The sequence below is a fragment of the Pteropus medius genome, unplaced genomic scaffold, assembly GCF_902729225.1.
Source record: "Pteropus medius unplaced genomic scaffold, Ma_sr-lr_union100, whole genome shotgun sequence".
Lineage (NCBI taxonomy): Eukaryota > Metazoa > Chordata > Mammalia > Chiroptera > Pteropodidae > Pteropus > Pteropus medius.
In genome coordinates, this window is record NW_024356342.1 from 24,451 (window position 1) to 42,335 (window position 17,885).

General features: G+C 49.3%; 2 gene segments (V, D, J or C); both read left to right on the plus strand.

Moving 5' to 3' along the window:
* The first annotated feature begins 1,710 nt into the window (after positions 1 to 1,710).
* Positions 1,711 to 4,104, plus strand: LOC120602092 (immunoglobulin lambda variable 5-39-like). The segment is given in 3 exon segments: positions 1,711 to 1,764; positions 1,875 to 2,305; positions 4,051 to 4,104. Coding segments are annotated over 3 exon segments (531 nt in total).
* A 9,984-nt stretch (positions 4,105 to 14,088) lies between these two features.
* Positions 14,089 to 14,601, plus strand: LOC120602090 (probable non-functional immunoglobulin lambda variable 5-48). The segment is given in 2 exon segments: positions 14,089 to 14,131; positions 14,255 to 14,601. Coding segments are annotated over 2 exon segments (390 nt in total).
* Positions 14,602 to 17,885: the final 3,284 nt, after the last annotated feature.

Consider the following 17,885-nt stretch of genomic DNA (forward strand, 5'->3'; position numbering starts at 1 on the left):
ATCCCCACCATGGAGCCTCAGAGGACAGAACTCTGTATGTCCCCAACCTGTCCTGGATTCTTTCTCTTCTCATCCCTTATAAGTGATCCTTTGTCAGAATTTAGGGAAAGGAACTCCTGGGGTCACACAGGACCTGGATTCTCAGTTTCACAAGAAGCAGGTGCTGTGACACCAGACTCAAAACCCTCTCAGTGTATTGGTCACTTGGGCAGAAGGTCACCCCTTTCTGCACGGGAAGCCTGTGCAATAGGGGTTATTCTGGGTCTGAGACAGAAGCTGCATGAATGTGATGCAGCCTGAGCGAGAGGCAGAGTGTGACTTCCCACCTGGGGTGAGGCCGCAGAGTTCACAGGTGGTCCTCAGCCCTGGGCAGTGCGCCAACACCTCCCCTCTGCTCCTCCTGTTCCTCCCGTCACTCCTGTCACTAATTATCACCGGTACTGGTCCCAGTGAGGCGTCCGCTGTCACTGCTGCACCAGCACCAGAGTATCCAAGGCCATGTCATACATCTGGATCTTTAAGAATTTCTATTTGACTGTTCCCATCAAGCTAAGATTGAATCATTGATTTCTCTTATTTAATTGTATTGACTACTAGTCGCAGAATTGTGTGATTAATAGTGAAGATAAATATCACCTTTGCCTGTTCCTGATCTTTGTGGAAATGCCCCCTACCCATCCCATGGCTAAGGGGCTGGCTGAAGTTCTAAGTTACGCACGTGTGAGACAGCGAGGGTTTATTCCCACATTATAAATGTGTGTGTGTATATTTTTATGTGCCTTTTTAGGAATTGGCATTAAATCTACTTGAAGGTTCTTTCTGGATCAGCCGAGACAATATGATCATTCTATTGATATGTTAATATGTTCTGATATATTAAAATATTTCTTAATATGAACACAACTTATATCATAGGAATAAATTACACTTCATTATAGTGTATCAAATAATCTAGTATTGGGCTCTCTTTGTTAAGATTCCACTTAGACCACCTGTATCAATACTCAATGTTATTAGTAATTTTCCTTTTGTGAATTTCTTTGTAAGATATATTTATTAATATTATAAATACACCAATAAAATTGCTTTGATATATTATGAAAAAATATGAAGCAAATAAATTGGAATCATCTTGTTTCTTATGATATTTAGAAGAATAGTTCCATAACATTTCTAGGTTTTCTACTAAAATTGTTCTTTTTAATTATTTTATTTCTGCTGGAGATAATTTAGTATCTTCTTAGGAAAGTATGTGTTTTATCAATTTTTGCAAGAGTTGATCTCAATTTATATTTTCTTTTTCACTTTTGACATGTATGACCAACAGGGGGAGCTGTGGGACTGCCCTATGGTACCTACACAGCTGCTGAGTGAGGATTATTCACTCAGAGGATCTGGGCCTGGGGACTGGGCCCTGTGCTCACACATGGGACTCAGCAGCTGTGTCTTCTATGGCTTGGCAGAGTCCCCTGAGCAGGGACCTTTGTGTGGCCTCAGCAGGTGCTTCCTCCCAGGGCTCTCTCAGAGGGTGAAGCCAACCTCCATCCCCCTCAGTCTGGCTCTGAGCTGAGCTCCTGCACCAGGGCTCAGGGAGGGGCTGGGCGGTCACTGGATGGACACACATTTGCATGGACGGCCCCTCCTCTGGCGGAGGATGGAGAAGAAAAGGAGGCCTGGGGCAGCCCAGCCCCACTGTGGGCTCAGGGGCTGCGTGCACCATGGCCTGGACCCCCGTGCTCCTCGTGCTCCTCTCTCAGTGCACAGGTGGGGAAAGGCCTCGGGGACTAGATCTCAGTTCCCACTCTGTGTCAGTTCGTCTTCCTACTACACCCCTGAGATTCACTCTCATCACAGAAGTTTGTCTGTGTTTGCAGGTTCCCTCTCCCAGCCTGTGCTGACTCAGCCGCCCTCCCTCTCTGCATCTCTGGGAGCATCAGCCAGACTCACTTGCACTCTGAGCAGTGGATTCAATGTTGGCGGCTACTGGATACGCTGGTTCCAGCAGAAGCCAGGGAGCCCTCCCCGGTACCTCCTGGCCTATAAGTCAGACTCTGATAAGAACCAAGGCTCCGGGGTCCCCAGCCGCTTCTCTGGATCCAAAGACGCCTCGGCCAACGCAGGGCTTCTGCTCATCTCCGGGCTCCAGCCCGAGGACGAGGCCGACTATTACTGTAATATATGGGACGGCAACTCTAAGACTTACACAGTGCTCCAGTCCCAGAAGGAAGTGAGACAAAAACCTCTGTGCTCTCCACGCCTGTTGCAGTCACCCCTGCTGGTGACTGTGACCAAGTCCAGCTCCGTGGTGACTTGTGTTGTCAGATCTCATGCACCACTTGCTTTCCTTGGACCAGTAGTCCTGACAATGTCCCGTCCTTCTCTTCAACTTTTAGATTGATTTGTTGTCCATGTATTCTCACAGTGTTCATGTTTTCACAGGCAAAAATTCCTTACTCAGAGATAAATATCTCCTGGTAGACACAGCTGAGGATGACAAATCAGGTTGATTCTGGTCTTGCCCAGCTCAGGGTCCAGGAGTGCCTAAGATTGGCTTGTGGTGTGAGCACTTCAAATTAATTCCATGACACAAACAACCATCAAGCAGAAATGAAGTTTATTGAAGATACTATGAGTGAATTATAACAATTAAAAACATACTACCATTGAAAACAACGTCAATATGAAATATTAGAGATAAATCTGAGAAAATACAAAAACCTTGAACACTAAAAATTACAAACAATTGTGAGACAATGAAGTAAAATTGATTAGATCTTAGTAGTTTGTGGGTTGACATACACAATGTAGTTATGATAAAATTTTCCCAAACGGAATGAAAAACTGCCTGCAAGCTCGTTAGGTTAAAATGTCCACACAATGAAGGAAAGTTCAGGAAAGAAATGGAAACAGTACAAAAAAAAAACATAAATGAAACAATCCTTCTCCAGTTTCATAAGACTTGTCCTGGAGGAGGCACAGACCAGGTGATGGGACGCTGCCCTGAGGGGTGACGGGTAGTGTGGGTGCAGCCAGCCTGGGCTGGGTGTCATGAGGCACTGAAGCTGTATTGTCACCTGTAATGTGTACCCAGACACCTGTAATGTGACATGGTTGTGATTATCACCTCTATCCAATGACTGACCCTGTGACCTGTACCTTGTTTGCTGAGAATCGGGACCACAAAGGCTCTGCGTGGAAGAGGGGACCATGTGATTTCAGGGACTGCGACTCCAACTGCATTTCCACAAGTTAGAAATGGAACCTGTGTCCATAGTTCCTGGGAAGACAATCTGAAGACCCTTCTCAGATAATGAGTGTCCTCTGATAGCTGCCTCACTCAGAAAGCCCGTGGGGATGTCCCTGCCACTCATGGGGTGTCTCTCACCTGATCTTGTGGGCGTGGATATCGTGGGAAGCCAGGCCTGCTGGGGAATCTCGGATGCTCTGACCTCCACTTCCTGAGACTCGGCCCTCTCGGGGTCTGTGTGGACCCAGGACACAGACTCGCCCTCCTCTAACACGTACCATCGATGGTTCCCCAGAACAGGACCCAGGAAGGGGATAGAAATCCAGAGTCTCATGTGGGCATTGAGCAGAGAAAGAGATGTGAGGCAACAGGGCCTTAGCTCTGGGGCCCAGGGAACAGGGTTGTGAATTGTCTACACCACACCCTGAATTCCTTTCTTCCTCACACACATTAACTCTCATGGGCATCCCTCCCCAGCTCTACCCCACGCCTTCCACTACGTGGGGACCATATCCTGTGCCCACAGGTCTCTGCTTCACTCCCTGCGTATCCAGCCTCCTTCAGGGACAGGGAGCAGGACAGAAAGCCAGCACCTACTGCCCTGGGAAAACCAGAACAGTGGCTGGAATGTTGTCATTCTGACACATCAGCTCCAGGCGCATCTCATCAAAACTGTGGACCCATTGATACGACCACATATGCTCACAATGTTGGTTCTCTTTGTTGTCACCGTGTCACCTAGAGCAGAAGCTCTTCTTCCAACTTGAGGATGAAGCCAAACATCACTAATCCCCACACCCTAGGTCCTGTCCTCCTCCAGGGCGTCAGGCCCGGTGGATGAGAGTCAACCTCCTTGACCATCCAGAGCCACTGCCATCTGTCCAGCAGTGCCGGTTTTAGGCTGATTTTTGTTGCTTTCTTCTCAGAGTGTCTCCTCATCGGATCATGTGAGGACGTGAGAAATGACTGTGCATCTCGTCTCCTTACAATCTTCCCGCCCACACCTCACTCGGGGACAGCCGGGGCTTTCCAGAAGCGGGGAGCACTCCTCTGATGTAGTATTCACTTTACGACAATATAATAAAACTAAACTAAACTATAGACTTAATATATCGGAGGATTTAAAGGAAATAATTATTGCCAGAATAACATTCAAGGATAAGGAGAACCCGCAGATGTTCTCAAAAACACAAGACATTTCTGTTCCTGACAGACGCGTGCAGTGGGGACTGGGGAACCAACCGGGACCCCGACACCAGCAAAGCTCCCACCACATATTTCCACACGTCAGGGTGACCCAGGTGGAATTACGACCAGGTGTGAACTAACAGGGTTCTCTGCGGACGTTTAGGCATTGACCTGGTGGTTCAGGGTGGTCATGTGTCAGTAATGACACCAGGGGCAAGGCAGAGCACTGTCAAGTATCGAATAATCCCAAAATATCTGACAACACAGCATTTCCTTTGGCTTCTGAACGTCAATAGAGACCTGGAAAAATTAATGGCTCAGGCCCATCATCACAGATGGGACCTTCTCATTCTACTGCCCTGGGTAGTGACATCAGAAAGATCCTCCTGCAAAAATCAGAAGCCCTTCCAGGAGAGCTGGAGATGGGAAATGGGCTGGAGTCTGTGGGTTCTGGGCCAGCAGGGGAAACTGGGGGACGTGTCCTGAGAGCTCAGGGTGTAGGCCAGGCAGGCTGGGTAAATACTGCCTGTATTTGTACACTTGGGCAGCAGTGTTCTCACTGAAGGGTGACTTTCCTGCATCTGGGCCCCTGGAGCCACATAAGCAATGGCTCTTACTCATACCCTTGCCTCCTACTCCCTCCTCCATCACTCCCGGAGTCACTGCCCCGGCTGCATTCAGGGAGGATAGACAATGCCACAGCTAGAACAAACTAGGCTCTCAGGGCCTTGGGCCACTGGGATGTGTGTGCCCTGTGAGAAGAAGGGGGCACTGTGGGACTGCCTCGTGTTTCCTACAGAGCTGTTCAGTGAGGACCATTCACTCCAAGGGGCCTGGGCCTGGGGGTTGGACTCTTGATCATTGTTGGGGACTCATCAGCTGTGTCGTCTGGCCTGACAGAGTCCCCTGAGAAGAGACCTTTGTGTGGTGTCAGCAGGTGCTTCCTCCCAAGGCTCTCCCAGGGGTGAAGCCAATCTCCATTCTCCTCAGTCCGGGTGTGAGCTGAGTTCCAGCACCAGGGCTCAGGGAGGGGATGGGCAGTCACTGGATGGACACACATTTGCATGCACAGCCCCGCCTCTGGCACAGAGTGAAGAAAAGGAGGCCTGGGCAGCCCAGCCCCACTGTGGGCTCAGGGGCTGCGTGCACCATGGCCTGGACCCCCGTGCTCCTCGTCCTCCTCTCTCAGTGCACAGGTGGGGACAGGTTTTGGGGATCCTGGGTAACCCCCAACATCACCACTCTCTTGCTCAAAATTCTGCAACATTTTCTCTGATTTCTTATGCCAGCAACCACATTTGTCTGTGTTTGCAGGTTCCCTCTCCCGGCTTGTGCTGACTCAGCCGCCCTCCCTCTCTGCTTCTCCGGGAGCAACAGCCAGACTCACCTGCACCCTGAGCAGTGGCTTCACTGTTGGTGGCCACTGGATAAACTGGTTCCAGCAGAAGCCAGGGAGCCCTCCCCGGTATCTCCTGAGTTTCTACTCAGACTCCAATAAGGACCAGGGCTCCGGGGTCCCCAGCCGCTTCTCTGGATCCAAAGATGCCTCGGCCAACGCAGGGCTTCTGCTCATCTCCGGGCTCCAGCCTGAGGACGAGGCCGACTATTGCTGTCAGATCTGGTACATTAGTGACTCTCACAGTGACACACACAGGTAGTAAAGTGAGATACAAACCTCAGCCTGTTAAGGCCACGGGATAAGACATTCCTCTCATTTAAAATAAGTTCAATATGCACTAAGTGCAATTTAAGTCGATGCTGGATCACAATGTCCTTCCCACTTTTATAGTCAAGTTGTCTCAACTTTCTAGAAAAACAAAACAAAGAAAAAATCCTCATGAAGTTACAGAAAATTTGCCTGGTGATTCAAGTTTTAAAACTCAGCGTCTGTTGCACTGGCTTTTTTTCCCTTTCAAAAGGCAAACTACCTTGTCTAAAATTCGGGGTCAGAGCCGTGGACCACCGCAGCAGGTGGACCATCCTCCACAGCATGGACTCAGCTCTTCCAGGGGTCAGAGCACTGACTTCAAATCCCTTCCAGGTTCCTATGCTCAGAAGTGGCCACGGAGCCCTGTGTCCCAGGGACGAGATCTGAGATGTGAGATCCGGGAGGAATTCCAGGCGCAGAGCTACCCTGGCTCAGGGTCAGCTGCCCAAGCTTTCAGGTGTGAAGTCAGGGAGAGGGGGGTTGGGCATGAGAGGAGCTGGGGCCTGAAGTGGTAGATGAACCCAGAGCCTGCTCCAGGGAAAGTGGGTGAAGTTGGTCCCATGGATGAGACTTTCCTTGCTGACAACACTCAGTGCCATGGGGCCTGTGATGATGGATTTTCCTGAGGCCATAGGGACTGCCTGTGTCCTTCCCCATCTCCTATCCATGGGAGCTTGTCTACAATCCAGGGTGTAGATGGATGCCTGAGGACTATCAGGGAACAGAACGTTTGATTAAAGTCACTTCACTCCATGAAGCTGTGGAGAAGGCTCAGATGCAGAATTCACCTTCTCCTGAAGAGGGAGCAGCAGACACGTTGGGGGTTCCCATCACAAGTGCTCCCCGAAAGAACTTCTAGGATTGAGATTTCGGAGGGCTCTGATTGACAATCCGGGGTCCCATCCTGATATCCTCAGCTCTCCTTGACGACCCTTGGACTCCAGTCTGAGGACAGGGTTGATGATCACTGTCACACACCTGGCTGTAACATTTATGTCACCAAAAGCTATTGCTCCATGTTGAAGTGTGGTGAACACCTGCCCTCCAATCCTGTCCCTCTTCTGTTCCTGCCTGTGACCTGTACCAGCTCAGGTTGTGTCATTCTCTGGCACCTATAACTAACAGCAGAGAATGGAATCCATAACAATAACCCTTTTCTTACTGGTCTCCCCATACACTCACCATCAATTTGACCTCAGAAGTAAAAATAGTTTCCCACACATGGTGGGTGTGGATGATGTGGGCTGGACAGGAGGGGCAGAGTTTAGCCTGTGTCCACTCGGGATCCAGATGCCTCTGCAAGACCCCATAGATCCCCTCGTCCTGCCGTTTTGCTGGTCATGCCCTGAGCTCAGGGGAGCTGGGTTTATGTCATTTTCCTCTACTTATTTTTCCTCCCTGGTCCATTGTTATGAATGGCATCAGGTAAACCTCAGTTATTTCGGGCTTAGAGCCTGTGGTCCCAACCCCTAGTATCGTACAGCCATCACCCGAAAGTCCTGCTTTCCTTCGGTGCCAGTGCGTGGAGTGTTTGCCAGTGAAATGAATCAGGACAAAGGACTTTTGAAATACCAGGCCCTGGGGGCTCCAGAACCAGCAGTGGAGGAAGAACCCGAACGAGAGGGAGTCTCTTTATAGAAATGGTCTTTTTATATCCATCAGATACCAGACCAATTATGAAATCGACTCAAATCTTGAAGTTCTCAGCATGTGAGCAAATAGCACCCATGTGAGATGAAGGAAGATTTGCTCACCACCAGAGAGGATTTGGGCTGAGAACGGGACCCCTGGGGGGCCTGTGGGGTTCATGAACGTGGACTTGGATGACAGCAGATGTGAAGGCTACTGAGCCATCAGTCAGATGCCACCGTCACGGAAGGAACCTCTGAGCGAGCAGCACTGTGTCCATGACGCACGACGGGTGAAACGGGCGAGTTCCCCCGATGGACCTCACCCGCCCCTAGCCCAGGTGGGCAGCAGGTGCCAGCGCGGGCCTTCGGGGGTCAAAGCACAGCCAAAGAAGCTCTCATCTGGGACAAGCAGTTCACTCGCGACGCGGAGGGGAGACACTCTCTGCTCCTCCCCGTCCCTGGTTCTTCTGCCACGTGCAGCTTCCCGATCCTCACTTCACCACTGGGTCCTAACTGCCACCCGGACCTTCTTCATGACATAAGGCATTGTGACCTTTGTTGCCTCAAGAATGCCAAGAGACAATGTGTAGGGATGACAGACTTCAAGGTCCTTGCTAATTCTATGACCTCTCAGCATATTCATGATGAAATACGTAACAAATGCTATGTCCTTTGTCATACTTTAGACTGCATTTCTAACAAGTATGAATACTTATAGTGATCTACAAAAGGTAATGCTTTGGTGTTTTTGGATTTTTTAATGATCCTTTTTCTGTTTTCTTTTCTAATAAATTTTAGTCCCTACCATCCATCTCAAAAATTACATAAATGCATATATATCTGTCTTCCATGTGTATTTATATGCATATGCATAAATATATAAAAATGTGCAGGTAGCATATACACATATGTGATACTATGATTTACCATAATAAATATATATTTGGTCTTCATCCCATTTTTGGAACAGAGCTCCTGAAATCCATGATTTTCCAAAGTGACCAGAGCTAGAAAGGAGTCTTTTGTTTGTTAATAAGGTGACTTTGGGACTCACCAGAGGGAAGGAGCAGGTGGCCAGGAGGGCCAACTGTGTGCTTAGATGGTTGGAACTCTCAGTCACGGTCCCCTGACCATGGGGAAGGTTGGAGGGGCTACAGATCAATGGCTTTCCATGGCCAGTGTACAACAACCATGCCCAAGTAATGCTGGAGATTCTGGTGCCTAGAGAGGGCCACACCCCTTCCCCACCATATGCATCTCTTTCATAATCAACTGATAGCAAGTAAAATGCTTCTCTGAGTTCCGTGAGCTCCTCTAACAAATGACTCAGATCGAAGGTAGTGAGGAGGGATCATTGGACCTTCTATCTACAGTTGGTCGGTCAGGAGCAAATGTAATAACCTGAACTTGTGACTGGCTTCTGAAGCTGAAGGTGAGCTTGTGGGGGATGAGGGAAGTCTGGTGGGACTGAACTCTTTAACTGTGGAACCGGATGCCATCTCCAGGTAGATGGTCGCAGAATCCAGTTGAATCGTAGGGGTCGAATTTCTCAAAACCTCCACCCTTCACACATTGGAATTGGTGTCCATACTTTAAACATAGAATATTTTTTATCTAACCTGTCAGAGGCGCATTTGGTGATTAGAGCAGAAATTAACACGAATCATTCTGTCTGACATGCATTGAGCCTCTCAAATACAGATGATGAGAAATTAAATAATCATGCAAACGTTATTAAACAATCTATTAACAGGGACGGGTCCAGGATGGCGGCACAGGAAGATGCTGAGCTCACCCCCTCCCAGGACACAGTGAATGCTCAGCGACATTGAGGACAAGTTTCCTGAGAGGCGCTGAGGGCCGACTGCACAGCTTCTGCACAACACAGGAGAGGCCCACACAGAGAAGGTGGGGCTGGGGAAGCTCTGGGCGTGGAGGGAGGGCTCCAGGGTCAGACGAGGAGGGGAGGCCATTGTTCATCTCCTCTCCACCTGGAAAGCACAGGTGGGCGCTCTACCCAGGTGCTCTCTCCAGCATGTACGGCCTCCATGGCATGTTGCAGGACACCCCACGTGGATTCACTCCAGCAGGAACATAGAGCTCCACCGCGCATGCACACACACATCTGCCCTCAGCCCGCTCCTGCAGGGCAGCTGGCACCCCGGGGGACACAGTGTCTGCCCTGACCCCAACCAGCCTGTAACACCACCCAGCACAGTCCACACGGAGGTCGCTTCTACGCACATCCACATTTTCAAAATCAGGAGAGAAACTATTTCATCTAATTCTTAGGACAAAATATAGGTAGTCAAAATAATGAGAAGACTTGGGAATACGCTCCAAATGAAGTAACGAGAAAAAACAAACCTCACAGTCAGGAAGCTGGAGACAGACAAACCCTATAGTCTGAGTAGAGCATGAAGACTTGCTGAGATGGTGGGGAGGCCACATGAAGTGACAGCTATCGTGGACCTCAGGCAGGGGGACAAGGAACAGAGCAGTGGGGAGGCAGGAGCTGTCTCTGAAGGGCTCTGGCCACCAAGTCACACAATAGTGTGTTGGACCTGGACACCAGGGGCGGTCAAGGCTTGCTCTTGAACTAAGTGTATTCAGAGCTGGGACCAGCCATGTGGCACTGCCTGCTGCCTTCTGTTCAGGTCTCACAGCTGTGACCTCCCCACCCCACAGAGAGCCACCCTGGCCCACGCCCTGATTTCCTTAGGCAGAGGGGCATGACCAGGGTCCCAGTGAGGGATCAGAATGCTGGGGGTCTCATTTGCATGAGTGGACCCTCCCTCTGTCAGAGCTTGAAGAGGGAGGGAGAGACTTGGGGGAAGCTCTGCTTCAGCTGTGGGGACACAGAGGACAGGACTCGGTGATCATCTCCACCATGGCCTGGTCCCCTCTCCTGCTCACCCTCCTCGCTCACTTCACAGGTGAGTGGATATGGGGACACATACAGGGAAGACACACAGGACCCTGCTCCCACCTCTGTCTCTAGCCCCAGCATCACCATCTCTGTGTCTCTCCCTCTTCCAGGATCCTGGGCCCAGTCTGTGCTGACCCAGCCGTCATCAGTGTCTGGGGCCCCAGGACAGAGTGTCACCATCTCCTGCACTGGAAGCAGCTCCAACATCGGGGGTGGTAACTACGTGGGCTGGTACCAACAGCTCCCAGGAACAGCCCCCAAAACCCTCATCTATGATAATAACAAACGACCCTCTGGGGTCCCTGACCGATTCTCTGGCTCCACGTCTGGCAGCTCAGCTTCCCTGACCATCAGTGGGCTCCAGGCTGAGGACGAGGCCGATTATTACTGCTCATCATGGGACGATAGTCTCAGTGCTCGCACAGTGCTCCAGACCCGTGGGGAAGTGAGACAAGAACCTGCTGTTTCCTGTGAAGTGGTGCTTCCCGGAGCCGACCCCACTGCTCTGACCAGACAGCCGCCTTCTTTGTGTGTTTGACCGAAAAGGGAGGTCTGAGACCACAGGACTTTGTCTAGATAATGTGTCCTCGTCCTCTCTAAATCTGTTCCCAAAGCCCATCCTTGTTGCCAACACATTAACAGATTTTCTCAAACAGAGAAGAAATTCTTAGATGTGGGGCGGGCTGCCCTGGGGACAGAGTCCATGAGGGGTGTCCTGGTGCCAGGGCTGCTGTAATCCACAGACTGGGAGACTGAATCAGCAGAAATCTGTGTTCTCACAGGCCTGAGGGCGGGAAGCTCAAGATGGAGGTGTAGGCAGGTGGGTCTCTCCCGAGATCTCGCTCCTTGGCCGGCAGACGGCTGCATTCTCCCCGAGTCCTCACACGGCCTTCTCTCTGTGTGCGCTCAGCCCTGGTTTCTCCTCCTCTTCTCATAAAGACACCGGCCCTCATGAGCTCCTTTACCTTAACCTTAGTTATCTACTCAAGGCCTGGTCTCCAGGAACAGTGACATTGGGAGTTAGGGTTTCCATGTACGATTTTGACAGGACACCGTTCAGTCCATATCAAGGGGTCAAAACAAAACCCAGGACACAGAGTCCACCTGTGTCTGACCCAAGAGAGTCTCTATGCAGATGATGTGCATCCACACCAGTTACTGTACACCTACTATGTGCCTGACTTGGGTCTAGGGGCTCAGGACACAGTCCAGAAGAGACAGGAAGTATCCCATACACATGGAGATGACACTGTCTGAGAGTAGAGAGGACAAACAAACCAAAATATGGTGTCCCCGCCTGATTTCCCACCTTGGGAGAGAATGCCTCTACAGTCCCAGGCATCCATCCACTTAGCAAATCCTCCAGAATTAGAGATTCGCCTTCCCTGGCCCATTGGTCAGAAAACCCGGCTTTCAGGATGACCAGACATGATCACTCACACCGTCTCCCCTGACACCACCGTGGCGAACAGAAACAGGATGGTCTGATTTGGTTTAGACATCACAGGCTCCAACCCTGGACTTGGAAATTTGTCGATTGCATGCCAACCACATGGCTGGGGGATTTGGGGTCCAGGTAGAGAGGAAAGACACAACATTTTTCCCTAATTCATTCCATCGTGAGCATTATCTGCCCCCTACCTCACTGTTAGTTCTTGTTGGGTGTTGTCCTGTGGATACTGGAACCTGGGCAGGGGACACAGGCCAGGTGACTCCTGTCACATCACTTCACTTCGGCCTCCATGACCTTTTCAATATCTTGTGAAAGATCAATTTCAGGTAGCTTCACACCCACTTCCATATGTGAGCATCAATGTAAATACTGAATTGCCTCAGAACACGTAGAAAGCTGCACAAAAGTCCCTTCAAGGTCTTCTGTTACCTGGCGGAGTCTGAAGAGTGAAGGATTCTCAAGAGACCAGAGTAGCGCCAGTGCCCCCACGAACTGGGTGCTTCTCCTCAGTTTAATGCATTCGAGGAATGTTCCAGAGGCCCAGCTCATGAAACTCGCACCCCTACACCTCAGTCTGGGTCCCTTCTGCTCCCATCCCCAGACTCTGCCCTCTCAGGTTACATTGGGGTCATTTCTGAGAATCCCCACCTCACAGTATCCTGATCACAGGGGCTGCTATCACCGTCACCTTCCTCTTCTGTGTCCTGGGAGCTGGCATCAGATGTCGTCTCGCTCCCAAAAGACGTGATGTTTTCCTTCTGCGACTCACACACATTCACCCCATCTGCAAACACATCACAATCTCCCATTTAGCTTTTTAGTAAAATAAGGCAATGTGTAAGAGAGTAAGCTAGGGAAAATGTTTATTTAAAATGTAAGCCAATCGTATGACATCTAAGACAAAATCCTGTCAAGAAATCTGTGAAGTAGAGATCCTGAAATCTACAGTGTGAGACTGTAAGTCAGTTCCTAAATAGTGTTACACATTCCACAGGTAAAGGTGAAGCCTGACCAAGACATTATTATTATTATTATTATCATCATCATCATCATCATCATCATCATTATTATTATTATTTTACCAAGCACTAATTCAAATGGAATCTCTATGAAACAGCTCACACATGACATGACTGAAATATTTGCTGAATGGTCTTTTGAAAATGCCACTGAGTGTTTTCCTGGAAACTTCTTTACTATACCATTTCCCTGGAGAGCCCCTTCAAGCCTTTCTAAACATCAACTGTCCCTTCGGCTCTGATCCCGGACCTGATGCACACCTTGGTCATTTAGTTTCTCCTAGAATGAACTCTAAGTGCTCTGACACCTTAAATAGTTATATATGTACATGTTTGCAAGTCCCATGGAGCTTAGTCTGGGAGTAATAAACTACAATATCGACACAGTGTATCAGGATCGCAGCATCTAGGGACCAGACCAAGGATGCGTGAACTGCACAAAGCAGTGACAGTGACAGTGAACTGCACAAAGCATCTGGGCTCTCAGGACTCTGGGCCACGGGGAGGTGTGTGTCCTGACAACAGGAGGGGGCGCTGTGGGACTGGCCTGTGGACCCTACATAACTGCTGAGTGAGGACCATTCACTCAAAGGAGCCTGGGCCTGGGACTGTTCTCTGTGCTCCTTGATGGGACTCATCAGCTGTGTCCTCCCACATCTAGCAGAATCCCCTGAGCAAGGACTGTCATGCGGTGTCAGCAGGTGCTTCCTCCCAGGGCTCTCCCATGGGGTGAAGCCAACCTCCATCTTCCTCAGTCTTGGTGTGAGCTGAGCTCCAGGGCTCAGGGAGGGGCTGGGCGGTCACTGGATGGACACACATTTGCATGCACAGCCCCTCCTCTGGCGGAGGGTGGGGAAGAAAAGGAGGCCTGGGGCAGCCCAGCCCCACTGTGGGCTCAGGGGCTGCGTGCACCATGGCCTGGACCCCCGTCCTCCTCGTGCTCCTCTCTCAGTGCACAGATGGGGAATGGCCTCGGGGACCTGGGAAACCCACATAGCTTCCATTTTTCTCTACTGGTCCAGAGCCCTGAGAAATTTTAAGCAGTTCCTTTTCCCATCACCCATGAGTGTCTGTGTTTGCAGGTTCCCTCTCCCAGCCTGTGGTGACTCAGCCGCCCTCCCTCTCTGCATCTCTGGGAGCATCAGCCAGACTCACCTGCACCCTGGGCAGTGGCTTCACTGTTGGCAACTATTACATTAACTGGTTCCAGCAGAAGCCAGGGAGCCCTCCCCGGTATCTCCTGCAGTTTAAATCAGACTCCGAGAAGCACCAGGGCTCTGGGGTTCCCAGCCGCTTCTCTGGATCCAAAGACGCCTCGGCCAACGCAGGGCTTCTGCTCATCTCCGGGCTCCAGCCCGAGAACGAGGCTGACTATTACTGTGCTACAGATCATGGTAGTGGGAGCAGCTTCAGTTACTCACAGTGACTCAGATGATGAGGAAGTGAGACAAAAACCCCTGGGCCCTCAGACTTGGGCCTTGAGAACCTTTATTAAGAAGCTTCTGTGGACACTCTTGTAGGGGAGACTCCTCTGCAGGAAGACACATCCATGAAAGGAGGGAAGGCAGATCCTGGTTACCTGACCCGGCACAGAGCATCCCAGGAGCACACAGGTGCAGTGACAGAGTCCCACTGCACATGCCCATTGGGTGTGGAGTCACGAACAAGAGAAATACTGTTCTTCACCTCTACTGATGACCAGGACAAGCTAAGTTACCCAGAAATCTTATGCCATTAAATATGAGTCTTGTGTTACTACTGATGTGTCCTTAACTCATATGTTGATTCTCACCGAGGTCATGGACAGACGTGACTTCATCCTCCATGAACATCCTACACATCCCATTGGTCTAATTTGTATAGACTCTCGCTGCCAAAACCCCTCACACTGTCCATCATTTTCTCTACTCCGCTGCTGCATCCCTCACCTTCTTGGTCCCTCTCTCTGACTCTTCAGGTATTAACTCCATGTCCACATTAACTTTTCAGAGAAAACAGACAAGTCCTTGCCGTTGTTTCCATTCCCCAGGGCTCCATCTCTCAGGAGATGGTGACCAGATTTGGAACAGGATGGAAACACCTCATGGTACCTTTCCTGCCCCATCCTCACACTCTGGGTTTCTGAGCATCCCCACCACTCTCAGTTCATCTGTTCAATATAAAAGTGCAGTTACTACATTTTCCTAAAAGTGATGTCTTCATCCAACCTTTAGGTATTTGCACATGGAATCTATTGGGTTATTTTCCTTCTCCAGAGATGACTGATGCCCTACACGAAGTGAGACTCGCGGTCATCCACAGAGAAAGGATCAGCTGCTTGTTTCAGGATACATCACAGTTTCTTGTTTCTCTCATGCCCCAGAATCTCTGTTTCCTAAGAACTTTCAGGACAGTGTATCCACCACGAAACGTTTCCCTCAGGTCCCTAAATCACATGCTTTAGCCCCTTTGCACAATAAAGGGAGCACTGTCTCTTGGTCACCCTCAGATAGACGTCTGGGAACCACAGGGGATGGTGTTGGGGCTTAGCTGTGGTGTCAGGAGCATGAAGGAGGGGCTGTGTAGCCATCCCCTGCCCTGTGCTTCCTGAGACCCGAAGACCCTACACCATGGGTCTTGTGCCTGTAGGGATGAAAACGGACATATTTCTCCCACTCCACAAAATCTGGACTTCTGATTCAGGGAAATTGTTGACAGTGCCAGTCTGCTTTCAAATGTGTCCTCGATGCTTAAAGTAGATTCTGCTCCAAAGAGAATATTTTCAAGACATCTGCCCTTTAGATTCAGGCTCCAGCACCCAGAGAGTCTTACAGAGAGAATCATCAACATCAAGGATGAATTTTCATAGGGAATCACCTCTCAGGTGTGGAGAAGCCATAGGAGGGACAGGGGGAGGTGTGACCTCATTGTCACACATGCAAACAAACACACACATACACAAACACACACATATACATGCACACAAGCCCCTATCTTCTAGCTGAGTGCATATTGCCCTGGAATCCACAGTTTGGGGCATCTGTCCTTCCAGAGGTCACGGATTGACCAGTGCTGACACAGGCATCCTGAGGGTCAAAATCTTAGGGGACAGAATCTCCCTCAGCAGGAAACACCAACGACATGAGTGTGACGTGGGTCCTGTTATCACAGCAGCAGACCACGGCCTGAACACATGCTCCACTGGGCTGAGTCGATGCTCAGAATCCCAGGGCGAGTCTCTATACCTGTGGGCATTACAGCCCCCTGACCACTCAGGGCTCCAGTCAGCAGTGGTGCCCATTATGGCATTTATTCTGGGACAGCAGCCTCAGTGCTGCTCACACGGGATCACGGTCCATGGTGACAGAGACACGTCCCCCTGTGCTCTCAGGGCTGGGCTGTCATTCACTTCATCACTCAGTTGATGGCAGAGGCCCCTCTCAGAGTCTCACTCGTCACCCAGTCCGTACTTCCTTATGCACAGACCAGGTAGCAGGGATGCGAGATGCATGACTCCAAAATGACTTTGTAAAAGAAATTGTGTGACGCGTGCAACAAAGAGCAGAGGGTATTATTTTTCACTGTTATCTGACTATTTCCACTCATTTTCTAATAACATTCTTTTGACAAAAGAGAGAAATTTTTAATAAATATACTACTGATTGTAATTTCCTTTTTGAAGGACATCATTTTAAATTGACTTTATTAAGGTCAGGTTGTAAAAAATAACATACATGCATTGAAGTGCACACTTAGGTAAGTGGTGACTAATCTGTGTACCTGGCCTGAGAACTCGAAGAGCCTACGGAATAAGTCCGAGTCTGAGCCTGAATGTCAGAGAATTCCTATGCCGCAGCATGAATACGTCATGCAGAGGAAGTAGATGCTCCATCACATAGCCTTTTTGCTATATTCAGGCCTTTAACTGATTGGATGAGGCACACCAGTATTAGGGAGGGCGATCTGCTTTATTTATTCTTCTGATTCATATATTCCTCTCATCCAGAATCACCCTCACAGACTCATCCAGATTAATGTTAAACAAGTATCTGTGTGCCCACTGGCCCAGTGAATTCGATACACTAAAATTAATAGTCACAGTCTACGTCTGTCAGCTTGGCAACTTTACTTATCCACTTAAAGGTACTTAATGTCCAAAGGAAGACAATAACAAGATTCTAATTCTGCCTAATGCTATACGACTATTGTGCATACAATTGAAAGTGCTTGATTGATGTTTAACCTTCATTCTGATACCCTGTAAGTTTAATACTATGATGTGAAATTAGCAACACATAAATGCTATTGCATAAAGTCATTGTGACACAGCAAGAGAAAAGACAGAATAAAAATAAAAATGATTGTTTATGATACACACACATATTCAAAACAAAATAAGGAAAACATATTCATGACATCACAGCTTCATTTCTAGAATTTATAACTGCCTCTTCTACCACCCACTCTATGTTCCCTTTGCCTTCAGTAAGCACCGCAGCCTGTTGGGTCTTTACCTGGTATGATCACACAAACATTCATTCCTGAAGGCCCTGGACATTTACACGGAAGACAAGTCTTTTCCCTTCTTTTGCTCATTCTGAGAAGTCTATTCACATACCTCTTCCTCAAAGTTCCTTGTCACCAATTTTCCAATCATACTTCTTTCAAGCTCATGACAGTCCAGGGGCATAAGAAACAACCAATCGATATTATTATATTTGTTACTGTGGC